Genomic DNA, 23,985 nt, shown 5'->3' with positions numbered 1-23,985 from the left:
CTTTGTGAACAAGGAGCCAGCAACGACACCTCGCCTTTTTTGCAATAGAAACTATCACGTACGATTATAAGAAATTGCAACTTTATTCAGAGAACGAAAGAGTGAAGTCTAGTTATCAAATGATCGGACAAATATATTTATCACAACAAGTGGGCAAACGAGAGAAATTTAACAGCAGCCTCCACTTTGAGGTTGTGCCACATTTTGGCCAGCAGTGACCTTGACTGTGGGTTTCGCTTGAGATGCTGCTGTTGTAGTACCCATACTAGAGTATGAAGAATTGAATGTTAACCCACTTTGCACATCTTGAACTTGTAACAGGGACATACCGATCCTTGATTTGTTTGGCCATGGTCAAGAAAGCTTGTTCGACATTGGTGGCGTTCTTGGCTGATGTTTCCAGGAATGGAATACCAAGTTGGTCAGAAAAGTCCTAAGTTTGTAAGGAAACATGTCAATCAGCTGTTCAACTTCCACCCATCCAACACTACGTATATGCCATACCTTGGCCACTTGGTAATCAACGACCTTCTTGGTCGTTAAGTCTGACTTGTTTCCGACCAGTAGTTTGTTGACACCTTCGTTAGCATACCTATCAATCTCTTGCAGCCATTGCTTGACGTTTGAGTAGGTATCTTGATCAGTCACATCATATACGACAATGATTCCGTGAGCGCCGCGGTAGTATGATGAGGTAATAGTTCGGAAACGTTCTTGTCCAGCAGTATCCCACTATTATTGAGGAAGAGGTTCAGTCTAGTTTTTCCACGGACCCAAAGGCAGCAAGACGTCAAAGATACGCACGATTTGCAATTTGACAGTTTTGCCTTCTAATTCGATTGTTCGGATTTTCTAATAACAATGGGAAAGCATATCAGCTTAACATGCAAGTGCTTAAGTTTGAGTTTTAGACATACAAAGTCGACTCCAATGGTACTGATGTAGCTCTCAGTGTAGGTGTCATCCTAATAAGCAGATATGGATTAGTGCACAACAGAGGGAGTAGTAGGAGCAAATGGTTTAAAATGAGACGCGGCCTTACCGCAAATCTGAGCAACAGACATGACTTTCCAACACCCGAGTCACCAATTAAGAGTAATTTGAAGAGATAGTCGCTAATTGGATGAGTTGAATAGGTAAGTTTTTGGTAGTTGTATGCAAAGAGACCAAGGTTGGTGCGAGTTTGTCGCAATCTTTCCGATCAATTTTAAATTTTGTGATTTGGAGAGGGCTCCCATCAAGACAGGCCATTGCATAAGTGTGTTGGATGGCACATATTAGTAATATGAGCATTTTGAGATAGAGCCGAGCTTGTCTAGTTGGTATGTGGCACTTCATATGTGCCTCTTCTTCCCTCCTCTTCCAATATGAGGGTGGCTGTTCTGATATTTCTGTCTTCCACGCGTTCTCCAAGCAAGTCTTTTGTAGTATACTTACTATTCTGGATTCATAATGATAATATCGGGGTGACTACCGTCTCTTTCTTTGTCCTTGTTCAATGTCGTGTCGATGTCGCTTGAGTTTTCTGCAAACGTGTGAATGTAGGTGTGAGCATCACAGAGGCTGATAACTCTACGTCCAAAAGCGGCGTTGTTAAGAGTATCCCAGGATATAAAATTTATTATTACGCGAGGATCTCTTCACAATATGTTGATATCTGTACTATTGTGCTTGGTTGCTGGAGATCTCGATTTGGTGATTGAACTAGCGATCTAGGTAGTAGACGCTGACGTTTATAATGTGATTTCAAAGCATCAACTTATCAAGCAATTAATACCTCATCCACTTCAGTGGTCAACATCACCAAGCATCATTGAAACAGCCAGGTAAACATGTGTCAAGGAATCTCACTGACTTTCGCGATTTACGATTTACTTGATTTAATGACAGTTACGCGACTCTTTAACTCTTTATAAAGAAAATCGAAAATCGCTCACTGCAACCTGTACTGTCGCGTTCTGTCTCCCAACCCCCCCTATTCACAACTTCCAACTTCTATAAGTAGTATGTTCGTTGTTGGTCAAAAGAGTTAGGACATCATGGCGACCAAATCGACCAGGGTGGTCGATTACTTTTATGTAGCTGGAATATCTAGTGATGCTGATCTGGCATCAAGGAAAACTAACGCCTCATACACCCCCCCATCATCTGCAAGGCCCTCTCTGACCAAAAATCCACTTCAGGCTGACTCGCCAAGTACTAGAAGGCGTGGAACTCTTACTCCTTCTCATTTACAATTGCTTTCTCCTACAGAACAGGTATGAAGCTATCAAGATCAGCTGCAGAACGAGTGTAGAACGTACCAACATCAAATTGACAAAAACATTCTTCAATCTTTACTAGGCACGATTGGCCAACAATGATTCTGGAATGCCACCACAAACACCCAGAACTCCAGGTATATCATCTAAGTTTTCCGTCCTTCAACTCTCTCCCACCATCTTGTTTAAATTACACTTAGTGAATCCCGACAAGAAACCTCACCCGTTGGATTTTGGCTATCAGGCCGAGCTGCTCTTGAGATATCCAGAGCATGACTGGAGTGATCCAGAACGGTTTCCTGCCTTCACTCCCATGTTTTGCTTCCCAAATGATCTGAGATTTGGCTATGACAATGGTCTTCGACCTCCAGAAACCTATCACTCGTTCGTACGTTTGTGTTTCGTCTCTGGTACAATCTCCGTAAGCTAACCACCATCACAACAGGTTATAACGCAGGAAACAGGTGCAAGATTGTACGGAGTCTGCTTGACTCTATACGAGAAATTGTCACCAGAACTGACTCGTCAGCTGGAAATACTGGTTGCCGCGTGGAGGCTCGAGAATATAGTTACAAGCGATGTCGAATACGTTAAACACATACAAAAACAGCTAGATCAAGCCACTGCGACTTTGAAAACTCTTCGAGAGTCGGATCCTACAAAAAAGGATCAAGATGTACAAGAGACAATTTTCGATCTGGAGGATAAAGTCACTCTTTACGTGGACTTGTTGGCTCCATTACGTAGAAATGTCTTGTTTGATGCCAATGGTGCATACATGCCACGATGTGTAGGACTCATGAGTCATTGGCCATGGCATGATCTACTAAAGGACTGGCTGACTGAAGTCGTATATTGTCTACGAGATCAAAATACTATTTCTGAAGATGCTACTAGGAATCGGTACAAGAATGTTGTATCAAAACTACGAGTACCTTTAGAACGGTAAAAACATCGATTTTCAGCACCAACATGTCGCAAATGGCGAGTGCTAACAATGGTCCATATAGGTATTTGGTGAATTTGATACATGAGATACCGTTGCCGCCTCCAGGAAAGCTCGAAGTGTCTATATCTGTGGGCAGATTCCACTTGTACTGTTCAAGACCACCAGCCAATACGATTTCAGTCATCCAAAACGTGAGAGTATGCTCGCTTACGTCAAAGCAGCTGTGATCTAACATTTCCAGAACTAGTTTTCTATATATCCGATATTTCGAACCCTCTCTATACCTCATGTGGTGTCGCTCTTTGAATTAGTTTTGGCTGAACGTAAAATCATCTTGCTATCATCGCATTTGGTCATGTTGACTCTAGCTGCTGAGACACTTTCAGTACTTGTATATCCTTTCGCTTGGCAGCATATCTACATCCCTATATTGCCTGCTCGCTTGTTGAGTTATTTGCAGGCACCAATGCCGTATATCGTCGGTGTCCAACGAGAATACTTTGATGCAACTGGACCAGATGCACCACCATCAGATGTAGCTATTGTTGATTTAGATAACGATGTGGTTACCGTGGAAGATTATCCAACAATGCTTCCAACTCACGAAAGAAAGAAGCTCTTGACGAGACTGCATAAATATAGTGGAGCTACAGGATTGCTGACAGTCAATGTCGCACTAGGTGGAAGCTCTGGGTCCTTATCATCTCGTAGACCTCGTGGTGTACCATATACATCACTACGAGCATTCCCAGATGGAAGAACATGTCCAAATACTGCTGACTCTTACAAACGAGTGATCAATGACTATACCGAGTCTTATCAAAAGCCACAGCCAGCAGTACCTGGGCCAAAGACACTGGCTAGAGCTTTGACGCCGTTACAGATGGGTTCGAGTCTAAACAGTAAAAACTCGGGATCATCTGGTGCTCTGAATACCATGACAACAGCAACACCGTCACCTGCAGCAGCAAGTATTTTAGGTAAACTGAGATCGTTAGCGACCTCGGTATCTATGAGTAGTCTTGCCCGCGGAGAGTCTCAAGAGTCGATGGATTCTATGGAGTTCGATCAAGCGACGCCCAGTAGTGGAATGTCTAGAACATCGTCGTTCGGTCCAGGAATACCTCCTGCATCACGACCGCCACCAATGCCAGCACCAGGACGTGAACCTCTAAGTAATCTGCAATCGCCAGGAAGATCTCTTGCATGGGGATTTATACCTAGTCGAGAAGTATCAGTGTCTGGTTCTCCAACATCAGGATCTCCTGAACGTAAATCATCAGCTACAGGACAAACGGGCAGACCATCTCCTCTTGGAGACTTTCCTACGTCAAGCGATACAAAAGTCAGCATAGAAGTAGAAGCACCGTCAACCGTTGACATATTAAACGGCAGCCCTGAAAGAGGCCATCAAAGGTTTAGCTCAGAGATCTCTGGTCGCCCAGGTTTGGTGCGTGGGACGGGTCACAGAAGACAGGTGTCTGAAGGATCGAGTAGGTCTTGGTTGGCATCCATGATGCCGCAGTCCTTATCTCCATCCTCTCCACAAGCCACATCATCCAATCCGTCTCTGACAGGGTCTTCTATAGTCCGTGACCCAGAAACGTCTTCGGTGGAATCTGCAGATTCTTCGACCAGTAAATACTTTAAATCCTTCTTCCAACGCAGACCACCATCGGCCTTGATGAATGAAGACTCATTTGTGAGTACTTCCTCATCAGAAAATCCGGCTCACCCAGAGCTTTCGACCTCAGCATCAACACACTCCATGTCTTCAGCTTCGTCGCATCAAGATCAGAACACGGCCGATCACTTACCAACAGATGCTATATTACTATCAGCTACTTCGAATACGGCCAAGTTTAGTCCTGGTCATCATAGAACACATTCGTTGCAAGTTACCGTGCCTTCTAGCAGCAATGCAAATGATCATCAGCGCCAACACCATCATCATCATTCGCCGCATCAGATGTCTGAAGGAGCAGCATCGCCTAAATCACCAGATAGAGAAAGGCCACCGTTTGAACGTCGTAGAAATAGTTCAGGAATGTCACCTCTAGGTCCAAGACCAGTCCCAGACCTCTTGTCGGCTAGCTCTCGACGACAATCATCGACACCAGAACCTCCTGCGACTAGCGGCATGGGTGATGTGGTATCACCAATGGTTGGATCACCAGAATCAACACAGTCTGTCGCAAGTTGGGGCTCTCCTGGTAAAGGAGGAGGAGTAGCAGGAGTACTACATCGATTATCACAATCTTCAGAAAGGGAGAGTCCCGTAACACCAGTAGGACCGGTAGCCATGCCGCAGTCTAAACGTAAAGAGGGACACGTCTTTTGGGAGGTCAATGTGTCGGAATTGGTTAGAGATGTTGCTGTGGATGATGGTGATGGCGAGTATGCAAAACCTAGTGTGGCTCGAGAGAATTTAGAAGTGACTCAGGATGGTGCGATGCTTTGTCGGGTTTGTCAGGTTGATTTGAGAACTGATGAAGCAGGAAAGGCCTTGAAATGTGAATGTAAGTGAAGCATTTGAAATTACGTAACCTATTATCGACGATTAAGCCCTTTTTGGCCATTACTCATAGTATGCTATATGAAATGTCATATGACTTGCTTTGGTCTCGCCGAGTGTCGGCCATGCCCAACCCTTTTCAATGAACGCAAAGTCAGAAATGCATTTTTGAAGGTCTTTACCTCGTTGCTGAAATCATATCGGTCATGTCTGACGGTGCCAGACTCAGTCAAAAACATAATCGAAGCATCACCAGTACAACAGAGTGGAACCAAAGCATCAACTTCCCTACCACGTGGTATTTCAGGTGGATCGTTAGTAGATACTCAAGGACTTGATCTAACAATGGAAGAGTGGTTTAAAAAGGAGGATTTTTTGGCTGCTGTTGAACGGGAAACGAAAGTGTGTTTTCGCTAGAACGAGAGCTTCACCCAGACAATAAAGAGCTTATTTTTTTCTCTTGTAGACGTTCATGACAATGTTGGTCGACACTCAAGCATTTGCTCAATTCACTTTGGATAGGATTGAGAGACCTGAAACAGATCATGAGATCTTGTTTTTCGATGAATGTATCAAGGCAAAGTTGAATCGGTCTCAACTACGCATCAAAAAGGAAGCTACACCCTTCTTGACTGATCCAACTTATGCTATTACTCAAACGTTTGCTGCGCTGGCTCCCAGTATTGAAGATATTGATTCTGGTACGGTTTATTCTTTTTTTTTTGCGAACAGCCCTGATGTGTAATAACATTCCTTTCCTTCACAGATGCCAAGCTAGTCATACAAGCCTTCCCCTCGAAATTGGATTCTCGATATCTTACTGCTCCACGAATCGTGCAACCACTCATAACAGCTTCAGATCAAAAGATGATGAGATCACATACTGCTGGAATAGTGCAGAGAGCTCGAATGATTGCAAATACCAAGAGGAAGCAGGACTTCTCAAAATGGATGAGAACTAGATGGAAGATGTTTCAACAGATTGGTAATGGTGAAGTAGTTTCTCTGGGATTCTTGTCTGATGAGCAACGAAGGTAACAAGAGCGAGCCTCATTTCTAATTCGCTACTGACGTTTTTTGATCAAGGGAATTGCTGGATGATCGGTTAAAACAAGTGGCAATAGTTATAGAAAAGTGTGAGGCCGCCCATCTATCCAGTCAACGACCGCAAGACGTGAGAAGAGCATTACGAGACTTGTACGCTCAAAATGATGTCTTGATGCGAGCTACAGATGAGGAACAGCTTGTTGAATCTGGTGATCAGCAAGAAATGCAATTGACGCTAGCTAGATTGTTTCGTGTCATTACGATATATGAAGAATTCGCATCAACGCTGCCCCCTGAAGTAGTAGAGCCCGAAACGCCGTCTGATAATATCGCGAATTATCAACGTCGGCCGAGTATAGTGGATGGATTTACAGAGGAGGTGTTAAGTGCTGTGGGGATGCGTGTTGCTGAAGGTAAATGCTGATTGAACAGAGCTTCTGTATTGTTGTTCGCTACTGACGGCTAGGTCAGAGCAAGCACAGTATGCTGATTCTATGTTTTGGTAGGTTTACGTAAAGAAATGCAATTAAAGAAGCCTCGAGCCAGTAAACCATTACCCGCAATACCAACGGAGGAAGTCCCAGAGCCAGTAGAGATGTCTTCCCCCACACACGATGGTATATTACCGATTGAAGAGATACCAGAGACAAATAGTCTGGGAGTGGATACCAGTCCCATTCGCAGCCCTTCAACCGATGATCACTCTATGTCACCTACATCAGACGAAAGCCCTAAAATAGAGTCAGAAATGCAAGACACAAGTAGAAGTATAGATTGAGACAATGTTTATTCTTATTTGACTAATCCTATATTAAGGTGTAACCAGCCACCTCATTGGCATATTAAGCTATGACAGTAAATTATGAATTTTTGTTAATGAGGATGTGACATTATAACATTACATATAGTTATCCATATTTGATTCAGCTCTGTATTTGGTATTTAAGATTGGCGATGAAGAAGCCCCCTTGGTATGTGTTTGAAGCGCTTCCTTCCGCATCCCAGCACATTATCCCTCCAAACGTGGCAGGGTACCGGTTCTGGAGATCCCGAGCAACCATTCCAACTATTAGAGTGCAAAGTCGTTAATCCTGGATATCATGACTGTGGGTTTCTTCTAATTGCACCTTGCTGAGGTTGGACGAAGCCGCTAGCTGTGTTTGGATTACAAGTGACTCCAACCAGCAGCTTGATGCTTTTGTTTACGGATGCATTCTTTGCCCAATTCACCCAAGTAGCGTAATTGAACGCTCCACCACCGTTGCTATTTATAAATGGATGATTATGGATACCACAGTCATTGTTATAGAACTGTGTGGAAAGTTTTATGTTAGGGTCTTTCAGATGAACCAATTAAAGTGGGAAAGAATCAGGAAAGTAAAATTGGTGCTTGCCTGTATGTTCAAAAAGTCAAAGTACGAATTCGACAATGCTGTCGTTAACGACGAGTCTGGGAAGACGCACTGAGGAGTACCAGATACATAGAAAGTTTCTCCAGATTCAGCATATTTTGTCCTTAACTCGTTTATGAACGAATCCCAATACAGTGGATTCACGTTCTCCAGCTGAAGATCAACACCAGCTAATATCACTCTTCCGAATGGTCTAATGACGGAACTAGATGCTCCACCCAGGAATGCTTCCCATACATAATCCGCAAACGATACTGCATCAGCAGCACTTGTAAGAGCCAGAGTGTTGCCTTTTCCTCCAATCGACAGAATTACGAGTTTGCCTCGTCCTTGACACGTCAGTATGGGGCGGTTCCATTGCGTACAGTATGTTCCATCACAGTGATTTGCAAAATTAGCGCCAGAGTTCCCGTTTGAGGGTTTTGCTGTGGTGTTTGCGTCAGTTGCGACAATGTCAGTTAAAACATCGAGAAAGAGGGTTTCACATACCATCCAAGAATCCAATATTTATTAAATTTGGTCCGTTATCAGTGCAATAATCGTCGATTGAGTCCTCGTTACTATGTCCAGTTGTCAGTCAAGAGAAAAGATGCAAATTTCAAGCTCAGACAACATGCATACCCTAACGAGTTTTGTCCCCAATAGCTGACGACGAAAGGACGATTGAACGAGAATGCTGAAGCTGTATTCACTGCTAGTAGGAGACCGAGGGCTATTGTTGCAAGTTGCATACCAAGGAAAAAAACCAAGTTGGTGCAAGTCTTGTTTACAAGAAGAGCAGCCACCAGAATCAGATGACTATGCGTACAATGCCAATTCGACTACAATGCAAGTGGCCCCAGCTAGTCCCACTCTCCCTCTGTCTCACTTTGTGCCTAGAACGTGTGAATGTAACTGCACCCGTGGAGACTTTGTCTTTTCCTGGCAAACCCCAGTGTTGGACCCACCTTACATAAACTACTCGCTCCTGCATCTTCTTGTCATCAAAGCTCAAAGCTCATTTACTGTATGCCGAAGCTGCTTTAACTTGAAGGATTCACTCCAGTTGACAACCTTCCCCAACTTGGCCGCAATTGGAACCATTGCTCTGAAATGAGCCCTTAAACAAGATCGCAAGACTCCAGCATGCATATCGTTGCTAGAAATTACAGGCTATGGCATGACCTATAATATCTTGATCTGGCATCATCCTCAAGAACATTCAAATCTGCATCAACTTCGCACTGCGTTTTGACAAACGACCGTTCAGCCGAAATTGCATCCCACTCGCTTGCTAACTGCAAAGAAACGGTTTTTTGTAAAACTCGATGAGTCTTCGAGTCGGGCGTAGAGAACGATGCAGCAGACGTTACCATTGCCACTTTCAAAGCTAGAAAAAATTGGCAATGGAGAGAATTCAGATACCTACCATTCACAATTAATCTATTGGCCAACCCAACCAAATTTTGAAGTCGCGTGTGAATGCAAGGGATGTGGCAAGGTATAAACAAGTTAGCAAGTTAGATGTATGTTCGTAACGCCTCTAACTGACTTGCATTGCTCAGCAATGGATGCACCCAAACGGAACCATTACTCCTAAATGTAATTATTATTATTTCACGTGGGGTTTCTGAAAATTACTCACACAATGTTTCTGACGAACTGGTCTGTAGACCACATCACGAATATTAAAGCACATTTACAGAAATGTGTTACTGGAATCGTTTTCAAAAGCAGAACACCAGCAAGGCTTGAAGGATCTACTCTGGTTGCACCTTCAACGTCATTAAAACACACGTTGCTGTATGATCAAGAAGGGCAAGAGGATGGCACCAGCAAAAGTTACAAGAGATCTAGAAGCACTCCTCGAAATCCGTCTCATCCGGCCACCATTTCAGACGATGCAATCGCAAACCTATTGTTGGAGTTTGAGGTCATACCCCCAGACACTTCGGCTGATTCCTCTGGGTCATCATCGCGTGGTAACGATTCAGTAGGATCTTTGTCTCCTCCTCAATCATTGCGTAAGTGTATTCTTTGGAATTGGCACAGATCATGTTGTTTGAAAATGTGTTGCAATTTACATGAACTTTCTTTCTAGTTCTTCCCGAGTCTCTGCCAAATCTCCTGGACCATGTTCTTGACTCCGTGGAGGTTTTGAAGCGCTGTAATTGGTTTATGGAGAGATATCAACAGCAGACGATTTCCTTCGTCAATTATTTGACTCTTTACCATGTTAGTTCTCCCAAAGCCGATCTTCTTTCGAAACTTAACATGTCCAAATTGTAGGTTCGCTGTGGAGCAACTTTACCTCTGACTCACTTGCTGGCATTCTATCTTTCTGATTTCGTATCAGTCTCAGATGCGGTGGGATTTATTATTTGGAGTGCTTCTTTCATCCAGAATTATCCGTGTTCTTGGGAAGATGCAACGGTCAGTTGAAAAGCAACAAGTCGACATTATTGACAGCTTACATGCTTTTTTTGCTGACTGATCTTCGCTAACATCGTTTTAGGAATTGATGCGAGTCCTGTTTCAACACTTTGCGAGTATCCTGACTTCAAGAATGAAAGCAGAGACAAGCTACGATGCAGTGACACTGCCTGAATCGATTCATGCGACAACATTCCCAGCACCAGAACTGTGGCCCGAAGAACTCTGCTCCTTCTTTGTCAATCTTGGATTATGCTTTGAGCTGGAATACCAATCCAGGTAACTGCTGGTTTCGTCAACATTGAAGCATAATACGTGCAGAGCTGATGCCTTTTCGGGTTTTCATAGTCTACCAGTAATCATCACGACACAGCTCTATGACCCATCAAACCTCCAACCAGACGATGCCAACAGCAATGGTGGTATCGAGAAGGGCAAAGGACCTGATCGTAGTGCCCACGGACCTGGAAGCAGCTCCAACATGCCCAGTGGATTATTCGATAGCTCATTCGATCATGGTGGATTCTATGATGGGGCTTCCTGGGATAAGACCGACAATGTCAACCAGGCTTTTGGAGCTCTCGACATCAACAAGGATGACAATGAAGCTGATTCGGGTACGTTTTTTGTATTTGCGTTTTAATTGCTTTGCTTTTTAGCTGGCATAGATTTGTAACAACGATGCCGAATGCGTAGATACAGACTTCCCCGAATCATTCAAAACGGACTCTGACGATGAAGATAATGATAGTGATCATGATGACAATGATCCTGGCATGGGAGGAGGGGCAGTGCAGAATGACGCTCAGCTGATGGTCATTCAAGACGATGCTATACCAGCACCTCTATTCGTAGAGCACTATAATGCACCGGCTCTACAGACAGAAGATAATCAAGATCCGCCATTCACGGATGATACGAGAAAGGCGATAATTGCTGCTTTTAGTAAGCTTTTATACTCAATTGCTTCTTTTGAGCCAGAAAAAAAATAGGAAAGAAATTCAATTTTCTCCCTCAAATTTTCATAGAAAATCCTTCCTCGACAGCTGCCTTTGACGCTGTAGAAGACCTTGGTGACTCTCAAGACGCCGAAGAATATGCGAATGAAATCTCAAGCCATATGAAGGACTTGGAGGTAAGCATGATAGGGATCTGCAAACAGAATTATACTACATCATACTACCTTGCTGAATAACCTCCTTTTTGGTGTATATGTAGATACAAACCGCTCCAAGACCCAACTACATGGACAATCAGCCCGAAATCAATTGGAAGATGCGCCAAACCCTAGTCTCCTGGCTGATCCAAGTCCTCGAAGAATACGACTCACTCCAAGAAACTCTCTACCTAACTATTAACATCCTCGACCGCTTCTGCTCCCACCGTAAAATCCCGCGCAACCAGTACCAGCTCCTGGGTGTCGCATCGTACCTAATTGCAGCCAAATACGCCGAAAACCATGGCCACGTACCCACCGTCAAGCAGCTGTGCAAGATATGCTGTGACTCGTACCCGGAAAGTGATTTTAAACAGATGGAGTTGGTGATACTTGACGAGATTCATTTCGTATTGGGTCATCCAACTGCTGAGGCATTCTTGAGGGCAGATTGTCGGTTTGTAAAGTGTGTTGAGATGCAGTCGAGGGCTTTGGCGAGATATATTATGGAGTTTAGTGTTATTTATGAGGAATTCATCGTGTATATGCCATCTGTGGTGGCATCTGCTAGTATCATCTTGGCTGAGAGTATTCGTGGGAATCACGATTATGAGTATGATGACTCGGCATTGTCGAGTTGTGTCATTGCCTTGGCTGGAAAGTTGAAGGAGCCACCGGCATGTCTGGCCAAGAAGTTTGCATCACAAAAGTGGTTGAACTCGGCTGGTGTTGTTAAGGAGTGGATTGATAAAGACTGGTATGTGTTTGTGCTATAGAATAATCAACAATTAGATTTTTTTGGTCTATCTACTAAATTCTCCCGTTTAATTCTAGTCGCAATCTTGAACTGATTGGCCACCCGTCCTTGAATACACGAACTGTGAGCTTCTCGGGCTTACCGTCACCACCACCATCGTGGCCGAAACACATTCACGACAAGCGGGTGAAGGGGACGGGTTTGGCTTTCGCGTAAATATTTAATATAAACATATACCCTCTACGGTGATTATTTAATCTAACTACGTCACCAAAAGAAAGTAGATAGCAGTATCTTATTCAACCAAACTGTATGTTGTAAAATGGCCTGAATAAATACACGAGTGACAGAAAAGAATCAGATCCGCTGCTTTTATGAGCTTGAGCTCAAGGTTTATTACATAGCGACATGCATATACGTTTTACACTTGCTCATCTCCAACTTATCAACCATGTACAAAATCAAACCCACTGGGCATAACTGAAAATCCCACAAACGGATCCAATGATGTTTGACGAGTAACTTTACGAATCCATAATGGTCCAGTTTGACCTTCCTCTGTAGCCTGCCTCCTTTTGACGAGATCATCCATTTCTTCGCCAGTATGTGGGCCGCGAACTTCCATTGTATCTTCACTATTCTTGTATTCCCAAAATAGTTCAGTTGATTCAGCGTCATCTGATGCTGCTGCCCGTGATAATGGTGGAAGTGGGTCTCCATTGGTCCAATCTTCCTCTACAAGTGAGAGGGATGGTTAGGACGTGACAAGAACCAAAAACAAAAGAAAATAAAGGGCTGCGCTATGAACTTACTGATCAAGTTTGCTAAACGAAGAATACGTACTATTTGCTCATATCGTTGCTCAAACACATCTAAACGTAGAAAAAATACGTCAGCAAAGCTTTCCTCGTAACATGCTGACGATGCATCTTCGATTACCAAAGTTTCCAAATCCCATGAGTTGATCAGTCAAGGATGTCAATTCATTTACAGCTTGTTTGCTTTGCTCTTCAGCAGCCTGCTGATCCACCTGCATAGCATCCGATGACTGAGATTCAGCATATTTACTTTTTATCTTGTTCTTCCATCCTGCTTTTATTACTTTGGGTTTTGCACTGTTGGCTCCTAATCGTTTCATAGCCTGGAATTGAGAATAAAACGTATGAGGATGACTTGAACCGAGAGTGCAAAAAACCGAGACTGACTTTCAACAAGATCATGCACTTACACCAGCAACTGTCTCTCCAGGCTTCATGACAGCTAGAATCTTATACCATATCATATTGGCATCCAGTTTTCCTTGCGTCTTTTCTTCCACGACAAAATCTATTCTGGCACGAGCTTCTTGACGATCATGAGCGGCTTTAGCTAGCAGCATTTGGTTTTTAGTCACGCCTTGAAGCCAATTGTCGTGTATAGCTTGATCGTCCTGTTTTGCAATGTAATGACCCGATTCGTCAAATCCACTACGAAAATTGAAATACAGTTGGAATGCGGCGCAAAAAAGACGACAAGGAGGTCAGTGGTGAATGACACTTTTCGTACCCTTCTTCCAGCTCCTGATCCATATTGAATGGCTCCATTTTGGTTCCTTCTTCATCAAACTCTTCAGCTTCAGCATCCCATTCTTGGCCTTCGATTTGGGTAGGGGCCATGTATGTAATGACGCCCTTCTTCTTTGGCTGTGTATCCTGCTTTTTGTCGGCAGGAGTCTCGGCGGCAAACATGTCTTGGTCGTCAGCAGGTGCTGCTTCTTTGGAGTTGACGTCTTCTTCCTCGTCGTCTGAGAACTCGAGATTGACTTGGCCTTTTCGTTTCCGTTCTAAGGGAGAAGTGGAAGATTAAAATTCGATTATTATCCATAATATTGCGTTTCGTTGCATTTGACAGAGTCAATCTTCCCAAGGACAAATGTGACACGAGATGCTTTGAGCATTGCACTTACTTGCTTCAAGTTCATCGTCATCTTCATCATCGTCATCGTCCTGAGTGTCGTCCCAAGCACGTGGAGCATCTTTCTTTGACGGTTTGAAGGCATCGTCCTGGTCACTGAATCTAACATTCTTACGTTTGCTACGAGCTTCATGGGCAACATCTACCAGGTCCTCGTGGTCATCTTCCCGAGCGCGTTTGCGCTTGCCGTCGAACAAATCGTTGCTGTCTTCAAGTCTCCTAGACATTTCTGTATGAGCTATGTGAATCTTGAACGTGATTTTTGTGGATTCTGAAAGTTAAGACGATGGAAGTGCGAACGCCGCGAACGACATATATAGACTTTACGTGTAATATCATTATAAATTGCGTATACTATATTAATTTCTCCTTTATGACGTGCTTGGATTCATAGCCAACAAACAACTTGACAGTTTCTGCTGTGACAAAACATCACAACAGGAATTCGACATGATGAGCTCCCCGAATAGAAGGAAAAGAGAGCCTTCTGCAGTATCTGCTCATCTAAGAGGGAGAACTATCATTCACATAGACTTAGTAAGCTCAATCTGACAACACAACTACACGTTTCTGCAAATCACATCGTAAACCCTTTTATAGGACTGCTTCTATGTCATGGTCGAGCACATTCGCCTCAATATACCCAAAGATCGACCTCTTTGCGTTCTCCAGTGGAATGGACTCATCGCTGTCAAGTACAAGATCGCTGCCTTGATCCCAAACTCTTTTCTAACAATCGCCCTTTTCTTTTCAAAAGCTATGCTGCTCGTGCTGCTGGTATCAGGCGCCATTCATCTCCCGCTGAAGCCAAAGAACTCTGCCCAGAAGTCGAATTCGTACATGTTGCAACATACGCCACTGGCGAAACAGTGGCTAGATATCACGACTCTCCAGATCCAAAGACCCATAAGGTCTCCCTTGACGTCTACAGGGCAGCGTCAAAGAACGTCTTCAATATCTTCAAACGATACGCTGCAATGTATGATGCAAAGTTGGAACGGGCGTCTATTGATGAAGCCTACTTTGACGTATCAGACGAAGTCAATAAACGTATTCTGGATCAAGAATGGAGGGACGTAGATGTAGAAAGAGGGCCACTTGTGAAATGGGATGGAGCTGGATTTCTATATGGTGTTGATCCACAACCAGAATCAAGAGGTTGGCAAGACGTACAACTAGCACTTGCAGCAGATGTCGCTCTAGAGATTAGAACCGCAGTCACTACAGAACTAGGATACACCCTGAGTGCTGGTATTGCTCAGAACAAGACACTTGCCAAACTATGCTCGTCGCAAAACAAACCAAATAAGCAAACTGTGATGAGACCGTCTGAAGTTGAAGCATTCATGAAGGACATGCCATTCAACAAGATACGAGGTCTTGGTGGGAAGCTTGGAGAAGTAATTGAGTCAGAGTTTGAGAATGTGGAGACTGCTGGTGAATTATGGTGAGTGCTAACGAAACGCATTTCTTGAATGCTTGGGATAAGATCAACCAAATCGATAATAGGAAATATTCGGAAGTTGAACTGAAACAAAAGCTAGGCGATGATATTGGAGTCTGGTTGTATGATATTTGTCGTGGTACATGTCATGTTTCGGTCAACCCACGTACAGAAGTGAGTTTGAAAAAACACCTTGAACTCGAAGAGAAGGCCTCTCATGATTCATCCCCCATTAGCAAAAGGGAATGCAGGCATGTAAGTCGTTACGGCCACCTGTGAGAAATGACGACAAGCTCAGGGATTGGGTCGGGGTGCTAGCTGCTGAATTGTATTCACGTGTGTCGGACGACTTTGAAGAGACTTCGAGGCACGTTCGTGGAATCATAAAATACCAACAAGCAAAAGAACCGGAAGCCTAAACAGCGTTTTCGTTTAATGTTAGGTGGCCCAAGACGTTCACCTTGAATATTTCTACGGGTGCTCAAAAATCGAGGTCGAAATCATGTCCCTTCCCCATTCGACATATAGTGAACTCGCCAGATGTCTTGCTGGAAAAAGCAATGGATTTGCTAAAATCAGACCACAAGTTTCCGTGTTTTAGGATAGCAATTGGTGCACAAGGCTTGATCAAGGAAGAGACCGACAATCGAGCAATCACAAACTTCTTCAAAGTATGTACCCTGCGAACGAGGTTTTTTTTTAGCACCATTGCCTATGCTACTAAATACTGAGTCAACTTCAACCAACCATTTCGATATAATAGCCCCAAACGAGTGTCGAAGAGGACGAAGAAATGAAGACCACTGACGAAAAACGAGATCCTACAGTAACCAAATGTGACAAGTGCAACAAATTGATTCCAATCGTTGATGTTGAAGAACACAATGATTGGCACTTTGCGATGTCGATCCATTCAACGGAAAGGTCATCATCTATCACCACGAATCAAATGAAATCTGCTAGTAAGAGAACAGCTACACAATCCGGTGGATCGTCTTCGTCATCTGCGAGCAAGAAAAAGAAGAATTCCAAGATTGTCTCATCAGAGACCAACAACAAGATTAAGAAATATCTTGGGTAGAAGAATCAAATCAGCGATGAGCTGATAGTACGCTTGTAGTTATCATTGAGTATATATTGCATACACATAACAACAAAAGAATCAAACTCGATTTCAAACCTGCCTTCATCGTCATCAATACATAATACATCCATACGTGTTTAAACACGTCAGGAGACTCAGATATTGTAGCTTCGATCGCCAAAGTTCCAACTCGAAACCTAGAAAACGTGCGTTATAGCTTCAAGCCTCAAGAGACCGCAAGACCTCACAAGAACACGATACTCTAGCTCACGAGATTACAAGACCTCAACGAATACGCGATGCTAAAACAACTATCCAAATCCAAATGCTTTGATGGCCATGTCGTCAGGTTTTACAGTTTGCAATGTTCAACTACACGTGCAGCTTTCTTTTCGCTAACTTTGTCCCCTATTTCTAGATATCAACATGTTTCGCAAGTCCTAGGCTGCGACATGAAGTTTACTGTCTTTCTGCCATTGTCTACATCAACATCAAAGTGTCCTGCAGTGTACTTCTTGTCGGTACGCCTGCCCGTTGTTGAATTGAAGAGGGCATGCATACCGCCACCTGCAGAGATGAATGCGTCTGATTGTCTACCTCTGTTTCCTGGAGGTCTAAATGCTAAAATCCGATTCCTCATATTTTTGAACTCCTTTTAGGGCTTGACTTGTACCGATGAGAACTTTCCCACCAAATCTACAGCCTTTGGAGTTGCCAGTGACCACCAAATTGCATTAATCAGTCCAGACACGTCACCGCGTGGTGTGCCTATACCTGGAGATTCTGAGACTTGGTCTTTTGGTGTTTCTGCTGGTGAGCTATATTGCCGTTTCTTTGGTCTATTTCAACGGTTTAGCTGACTTTTTAGTGCTGTAGGATTTTATCTTGATGCTACCAAAGAACCATGGTCAAAGAATTACAAAATGTACTCGTATATTGTTGACGAGCTGTACAAGCTTGTGCTGCAGGAACTACCTATTGACGCAGACAAGATTTCAATTATGGGACACTCTATGGTAACATAACTAGCTGAGCCCCTGAGAAGCTTAAAGCTAAATATGAGGCTAACGGTTTCCTTACCGCCAATAGGGCGGACACGGTGCTTTGACAATCGGTTTGAAGAACCCAGACAAATTCAAGTCAATCAGTGCCTTTTCACCAGTATCAAATCCAACAAAGACGCCTTGGGGTATCCATGCATTCAAGAACTATCTTGGCGAAGAAGATCAAGCAGCATGGAAGGAATACGATTCATGTGAAGTAGTAGCAAAGTACTCTGGTCCATTGAGAAACATACTTATTGATCAAGGGACGGAAGACTCGTTTTTGGAAAAGGAATTGAAGCCTGAGAACTTTGCCAAGGCTTGTGAAGGGAATAAGAATGTGAATGTTGATATGAGGATGCAGGTGAGTTAGGACATGAGTTGTTTATAGGTTTCTTGATCGGCTGGTATTAGCATGTGCAACCAGCAATTTTCTTCATTGTATTCCCAAATTCTGACTCTTTGACTCTCAGGAAGGATACGATCATTCGTACTGGTTTATTCAAACTTTTATAGAAGAGCATCTGGACTTTCATATTGTAAATCTGACTATGTAAACATGACTGAAATAGCAAATTAGACCCAGCTGTAACGGTTGGTGTTCGTGTTTGGCGTGTGGTGTTCGTTAAAACTTCATCGACGCGTCAGATAAATCGTTCATTGGTGATCACGTGATCACGTACACGTTGAAACTGGTACATATTGTTTGATTAGTCCTCACAATTGCGAACTCTGAGATTCATTGCCTAGCTCGAGGTGACAAAAGTGTCATCAAACAAACACAGCAGCACAGTAGACGGAACTCCCCCAAACGGCACTAGCCCTGCTAGAGTGCACTCAGATAGAAGGATGTCAGGCTTCCAGCAGCAACAGCAGCAGCAGCCGGGAGCAACCACGATGCCATCGCAAGGATACACTCTACCAGGAGTCCTACATTTCTTGCAACTGGAATGGAGGAGATTCGAGCGTGATAGAAATGACTGGGAAATCGAGAAATCTGACCTTAAGGTACTGGGATGCGCTGATTCCTGCTTTATTCCTCTTGGGCCCTCTGGGTGTCGCAGCTATTCTGCTGCAATTTGCATCAAGAATTTGTTATGTTTGGATGTGTTTTGATATCATATGAAACCCACAACCCCTGTTTGGGACGTTCAAGAGAGGATAGATCCGAAACTAGGCTGCTAACTATTTTATTTGCATTTCTACACAGTCTAAAATAGCCTTTTTGGAAAGTGAACGACGAGGAATGGATAATATGAAGACTGATTTGCTGAGAAGAATCAAGATGCTCGAGTATGCTCTCAGACAAGAACGGTATGCAATTCTAACCATATTGGCGCACAGTCCTGTTCTGCTTTGGATCCACTTCCAATCTCAACTCAATACCAAACAAAATACAGGAACAAGTATTCTACAATGCATGCAAACAATACAGCCCAAGGAGCAGAAACGCCGTCAGAACCTGCAATGTCGCCAGAGCCTGGGGCAGCTCCATTGACGACCGATCATCGTGATATACCACCTGATACAGGAACACTAGATCGAGGTGACCCAATGGCTAGTCGGCAAAATACAATGGGACCAGGTCAAGGTGGTACATTATTGCATTTCTCGAAGGGTGTAGGACATATGCGTACGAGAGAAATACTGAAAAAGTGAGTGGTATTGAATGAGAGTGCTCAATGGCCGACTCCCTTTTTAATGCTTGTCTGTTAGTTATCTACGAGAAGCTGGACAATTAACATCACCCAGTTTGGCGGCTGGTCTTCCGCTACGCTCACACGAAGACGACATGTCTGCACCTCAGTCCTCCGCCGATACAACTTCAAGACGAGAAATGCCACCTCAAACCAACTCACCGCTTCCACCTCAACACCAACAACAATCCATGCCCGATCGTAATAATAATAAACCTGTAGAAAGCCGCCCGCCACCACCCAGACCAGCCACAAATGGTGTTTCAGAACCTGTACCAACCACTGATTTAGGAGATTTAGACGGTACACCCCCATCTCCGTCACCTAGCGAGACGTTTTCTGATTCATTGAGTAGACAGAATACGGTTAAGAGAGTTGGTAGGACTGCTGACCTTGGTGCTGATCAGGAAGTTCCAGTAAGTACATAGTCTGGAAAGTGAACTCGTTTTTTTCGGCTTTCTAACTAGCCATTCGCCTTTAAGTCCGTGGAGGAGGTGCAAGAGAAACTGAAACTGCCAAATGATGGAAAGACGCAGAAGATGATGAACAAGTGGGCTGCAAAACCACCAGTGCAACGGTCTGCAGGTAAAAATCACATACTGAGAATAACTTTCGGTTTTTTTGATGACAAGTGTCGTCCTGTATACAGATGATCCATTGGCGTCACTGAGTCTGTCTGAAGAAGATACAGAAGATTCAACGACCAAGGTATTGCATCATTACAGTCATTTCTTCAAAGCGAAGAAACTGACGTGGCGTGTTTTCAAAAACCAGAAATCGGCGGGATCCAAAGATCTGACATCCACAGAGGTGATATGGAGGCCAAAGGGAACACTTCGGAGGTTAGTGTATGATGCCAGTCCCTCGTCCGTTTTTATTGTCACTGACATATGTCTTTCTTACACAGTCATATGGATGCTGTTCGAGCAGTAGCGATGCATCCTACAGTTCTCGCAGCGCTGTCTGGATCAGAAGATCATACAGCCAAACTATGGAATCTACAAGATTACATGGGAACAAAAAAGTCAGTCGTTGATGATGGCACACTCGGCAAGACAATGTGAATATTTAATGACTTGGCTCTTCCTTTTCCTAGGCCTCCTCAAGATTTAGAACCTATATTTACATATCGAGGGCATACTGGACCTATAACGTCAGTTGCGTTTGGTCCAGGCTCAACACCAGAGAGATGCTTCACTGCCAGTATGGACTCCACAATACGTGAATGGATTATCCCCAACCTGATTCGAGATGTTTACGCACCATATGGTTTGTGTTCTTGCTCAAACGTGGATACTTCCTTTGATAATTCTTTGCTCACTTTTATCCACTTTAGATTCAAAACTCAAAGTAAATACCTATGTTGGCCACTCGGACGCTGTATGGGATGTCAGATCTCAACCGTCTTTATCGCAATCATCAATACTCGCATCATGTTCCGCCGATGGAACCATAAAACTTTGGAATACGTCGGACTCAAGTCGTGGATTAAGAACGACACTGTGGTATGGTGGAGCCAAAGTCAACGGAACTGCAGGAAGCTCGGATCATCATTCGCCAATCACCACCCCATCATTGTCAGACTCGCCGAATCCCACATCAATAGATTGGATACCGTCGAATTTAACAAGGCTGATAGCTGCATACCAGAATTCTACTGCCAAGGTGTTTGATATTACAACAGGGTCTGAAATACTTTCGTTGAAGAGTGCTGAATCATATGGTGAGGATTGTGCTGTTTGCTATCTTCACGTTTTGTTGATTTTTTTCTCCTCTCACAGATGGAACACCAGGTACCCAAATCAACAAGATAATATGTCATTCGACCATGTCGTTGGCATTTACTGCTCACGAGGACAAGTGTATAAGGATATTTGATCTGAATTCGGGTACGAAATTCTCGTCAAGTTCGAGGGTATTTCTTTTTGCTGATTATTGCTCTTTCGTCTAATAGGCCTATGTATACATTCAATGATTGCGCACTTGGACTCTGTGACTTCTCTGGACATACATCCTCTGGGTCTCTCATTAGTGTCTGGTGGTACGTTTGGTGAATCATGTCTTGCTGACAGAGTTGTACATTACATCAATAATCCCTTTTTTCCCATCTAGGTCATGATTGCTCGATGCGATTCTGGGATTTATCATCACGTAATTGTATGCAAGAGTATTCTTCTCATAGACGGAAGGGCAATGAGGGTATGTGGTCGGTGAAATTCCACCCAACTTTGCATGATACACTGATAAGTGGTGGTGCGGACTCTACTGTGAAATTGTATAGACATGGGTCAGTGGCATGATAGTAAAGACGTTTGTATAACAGAATTGAATGAGAGCGAGAGGGTAATATATTACGGCATTTTTCTTTCTACTTGTTGAAGAATTTTGAGGTTGTAAAGGTTCTATGGAAGGCTCACGTGTATTGCCGCACAAGTCCAAGATCCATAATGTGCCGGGCTCTCAAGGCACGACTATCTGTACTTCAAGTCACGAGCAGGTACGAATCACTCCATTCACCACTTCATTTCCGGGTGCGATTTGAATTGATTATAGGCTTCACGGTTGTAAAAGCTAATCTCAGTCTCGTTTTCTACAAAAAACCGTGTCGTGCTAGTTTAGTAGCAAGACATCCGAGAAATAGTAATGATGAAAGCGATGTTCTCCGTAATTTACCAATGTGTTGCTCAGACAATGCAACATCTTCTTTCAAAATCCAATCCTCATCATGTTCCAAATTGATGATCAAGTTTTGTGTCTGATAAACCAACAGTGATAGTTCAGTATGAGGCAATCACAGAGGGTTCTCGAGTTGTTACAGTACCTTGGCACCATGCGGTTGCATGTAAATCTTCAGCGTGTCTAATGATGCAACAAGCAACAAAGTCCATTTGAAAAAGGCAGGCGATGCTTGCATAGGAACAGATCTGCAAACTCATTACACCTACCAAACCGGTTTACAAGATACGGCTTGAATCCAGACTCTGTCTTGATTTCTGCGATAAGAATTGAAAAAGAGTCAGCAAATGGTTGATGTTGGTCAGAAAAACAAGCACCTAGCAATCTCAATAGATCTTGACACGATCATAGCGATCCAACTTACCAGCTTGTATAGAAGCCATCAAATCACGTGGAGTAGTCTTCGTCAGATCGACATGATGCATAACCAAATTCTTGCACGTTCTGAATTCAAAGCTTTTGATTAAGCGTACGGTTATTGTCGCGTCGGTAAGAAGTGAATCCTGTGCATTTTCTGCAATTCCATTTACTTGCATTGAAGCTCCTCGTTACGGGACAGAGCTCTGGTTGCTGTTTGATTTCGAACGAAGAGTTTTGTGGAAGTTATTGAGAGGAAGCTCTCGGATTCTTTGAATTCTAGATTCTAAATTCTATCATTCTACTTGCTACTTGCTCACCCTTCTAGTGGTATTTTACTAGAATCGCATCTTGACGCGTAACATTTGAAACACATTACAAAGCTATGCGAAAGCTCTGCTGATCATGGCCGAAAATGCTGGAAATCGAGTCGCTCAAGTCGCTAATCATGTTGCCCGGCCAAAAATGCATGTCATTGGTCCAATGTCAGCAAGATCCACATTTTCGGTCGATGCTACTGCATGTCCACGTCGAATTCGTGTCAAATTCAACAATGTGGATTGCCGACTCTACGAATGTAAGTCTCGCAGCTAGTTACTCGATCTCTACTAGATCCTCTACTCACTCTAAGGTCATGCTTCTTCACGAAACTTCACGTGTGCCGTCTACTACATTATATTCCACTCAAGGACGCGAATCAAAAATACCTGGTCGCAACTCAGCACTCCTCAGTATTTCCTTACAAAAGCACTGCCAGATACTTTCGTTTTGGAGGAAATAAGAACGTGTCTCGATGGCGACGTTGCCTTCTCAAAGCCCAATACTGGTTTCTTGCGTGACCCCTGGGGCCTGAAAACAGATTACCTGATAAACGCCTTAACACTGTTAAGGGGAGGGAGGTTGGCAAGTGGGCTGAAAAGACTCTGCTTTTATCAGTACATGTGACAGCTAAATATGGACTTGACTGGGTGTTTGCTGAACGTCAGGAAAGAGAGAGAAATGAAGAGGGGTGATCTGCACTTTGCTCTTCTGCTTCTCAGGTGCGCCCAATGTTGCCAAAGTCGACTATGGTACGTAGAAACTGGCTTTCAATTCAAAACTGCAAACTGTCCTTCCTCATCAGTTACGTCGAGGGTATACAGGAAGAAAGCTTCCACAGGGT

General features: G+C 43.6%; 7 protein-coding genes across 7 annotated transcripts; 4 read left to right on the top strand and 3 right to left on the bottom strand.

Moving 5' to 3' along the window:
• Positions 1-168: 168 nt before the first annotated feature.
• On the bottom strand, positions 169-1,451 carry SmJEL517_g03710 (uncharacterized protein; the record flags this gene model as incomplete). Its single annotated transcript, XM_031169638.1, has 7 exons — positions 169-265; positions 330-433; positions 505-732; positions 805-852; positions 918-965; positions 1,043-1,115; positions 1,438-1,451. The coding sequence occupies 7 exons, from the start codon at positions 1,449-1,451 to the stop codon at positions 169-171; spliced, it is 612 nt and encodes a 203-aa protein (XP_031024326.1).
• Positions 1,452-2,039: 588 nt separating this feature from the next.
• Positions 2,040-7,550, top strand: SmJEL517_g03709 (uncharacterized protein; the record flags this gene model as incomplete). The annotated part of the gene is made up of 11 exons (XM_031169637.1): positions 2,040-2,258; positions 2,344-2,398; positions 2,462-2,649; positions 2,707-3,206; positions 3,272-3,401; positions 3,458-5,729; positions 5,799-6,127; positions 6,192-6,426; positions 6,492-6,759; positions 6,812-7,185; positions 7,279-7,550. 11 exons carry the CDS (start codon positions 2,040-2,042, stop codon positions 7,548-7,550), a joined length of 4,842 nt encoding a protein of 1,613 aa, XP_031024386.1.
• Positions 7,551-9,520: 1,970 nt separating this feature from the next.
• On the top strand, positions 9,521-12,797 carry SmJEL517_g03708 (uncharacterized protein; the record flags this gene model as incomplete). The annotated part of the gene is made up of 12 exons (XM_031169636.1): positions 9,521-9,664; positions 9,729-9,765; positions 9,837-10,187; positions 10,265-10,398; positions 10,453-10,596; positions 10,679-10,875; positions 10,945-11,213; positions 11,293-11,541; positions 11,625-11,731; positions 11,815-12,509; positions 12,587-12,721; positions 12,794-12,797. The coding sequence occupies 12 exons, from the start codon at positions 9,521-9,523 to the stop codon at positions 12,795-12,797; spliced, it is 2,466 nt and encodes an 821-aa protein (XP_031024387.1).
• A 157-nt stretch (positions 12,798-12,954) lies between these two features.
• SmJEL517_g03707 (uncharacterized protein) lies at positions 12,955-14,689 on the bottom strand (the record flags this gene model as incomplete). The annotated part of the gene is made up of 6 exons (XM_031169635.1): positions 12,955-13,244; positions 13,322-13,381; positions 13,449-13,650; positions 13,738-13,975; positions 14,055-14,331; positions 14,455-14,689. 6 exons carry the CDS (start codon positions 14,687-14,689, stop codon positions 12,955-12,957), a joined length of 1,302 nt encoding a protein of 433 aa, XP_031024384.1.
• Positions 14,690-14,915: 226 nt separating this feature from the next.
• SmJEL517_g03706 (uncharacterized protein) lies at positions 14,916-18,590 on the top strand (the record flags this gene model as incomplete). The annotated part of the gene is made up of 12 exons (XM_031169634.1): positions 14,916-14,999; positions 15,063-15,157; positions 15,220-15,909; positions 15,972-16,080; positions 16,143-16,234; positions 16,349-16,577; positions 16,670-16,983; positions 17,409-17,511; positions 17,650-17,803; positions 17,867-18,006; positions 18,080-18,397; positions 18,507-18,590. The coding sequence occupies 12 exons, from the start codon at positions 14,916-14,918 to the stop codon at positions 18,588-18,590; spliced, it is 2,412 nt and encodes an 803-aa protein (XP_031024385.1).
• A 292-nt stretch (positions 18,591-18,882) lies between these two features.
• SmJEL517_g03705 (uncharacterized protein) lies at positions 18,883-22,030 on the top strand (the record flags this gene model as incomplete). The annotated part of the gene is made up of 13 exons (XM_031169633.1): positions 18,883-19,041; positions 19,244-19,347; positions 19,434-19,688; positions 19,750-20,146; positions 20,213-20,315; positions 20,380-20,438; positions 20,505-20,572; positions 20,638-20,754; positions 20,827-20,999; positions 21,067-21,453; positions 21,512-21,619; positions 21,685-21,771; positions 21,843-22,030. 13 exons carry the CDS (start codon positions 18,883-18,885, stop codon positions 22,028-22,030), a joined length of 2,205 nt encoding a protein of 734 aa, XP_031024382.1.
• Positions 22,031-22,243: 213 nt separating this feature from the next.
• Positions 22,244-22,891, bottom strand: SmJEL517_g03704 (uncharacterized protein; the record flags this gene model as incomplete). Its single annotated transcript, XM_031169632.1, has 5 exons — positions 22,244-22,320; positions 22,404-22,485; positions 22,552-22,589; positions 22,676-22,723; positions 22,831-22,891. The coding sequence occupies 5 exons, from the start codon at positions 22,889-22,891 to the stop codon at positions 22,244-22,246; spliced, it is 306 nt and encodes a 101-aa protein (XP_031024383.1).
• Between the last annotated feature and the right edge of the window lie 1,094 nt (positions 22,892-23,985).

The sequence above is a fragment of the Synchytrium microbalum genome, assembly GCF_006535985.1.
Source record: "Synchytrium microbalum strain JEL517 chromosome Unknown SmJEL517_scf0021, whole genome shotgun sequence".
Classification (NCBI taxonomy): Eukaryota; Fungi; Chytridiomycota; class Chytridiomycetes; order Synchytriales; family Synchytriaceae; genus Synchytrium; species Synchytrium microbalum.
Note: the sequence above shows the minus strand (reverse complement) of the source record. Positions and strands in the feature narration are given on the sequence as shown.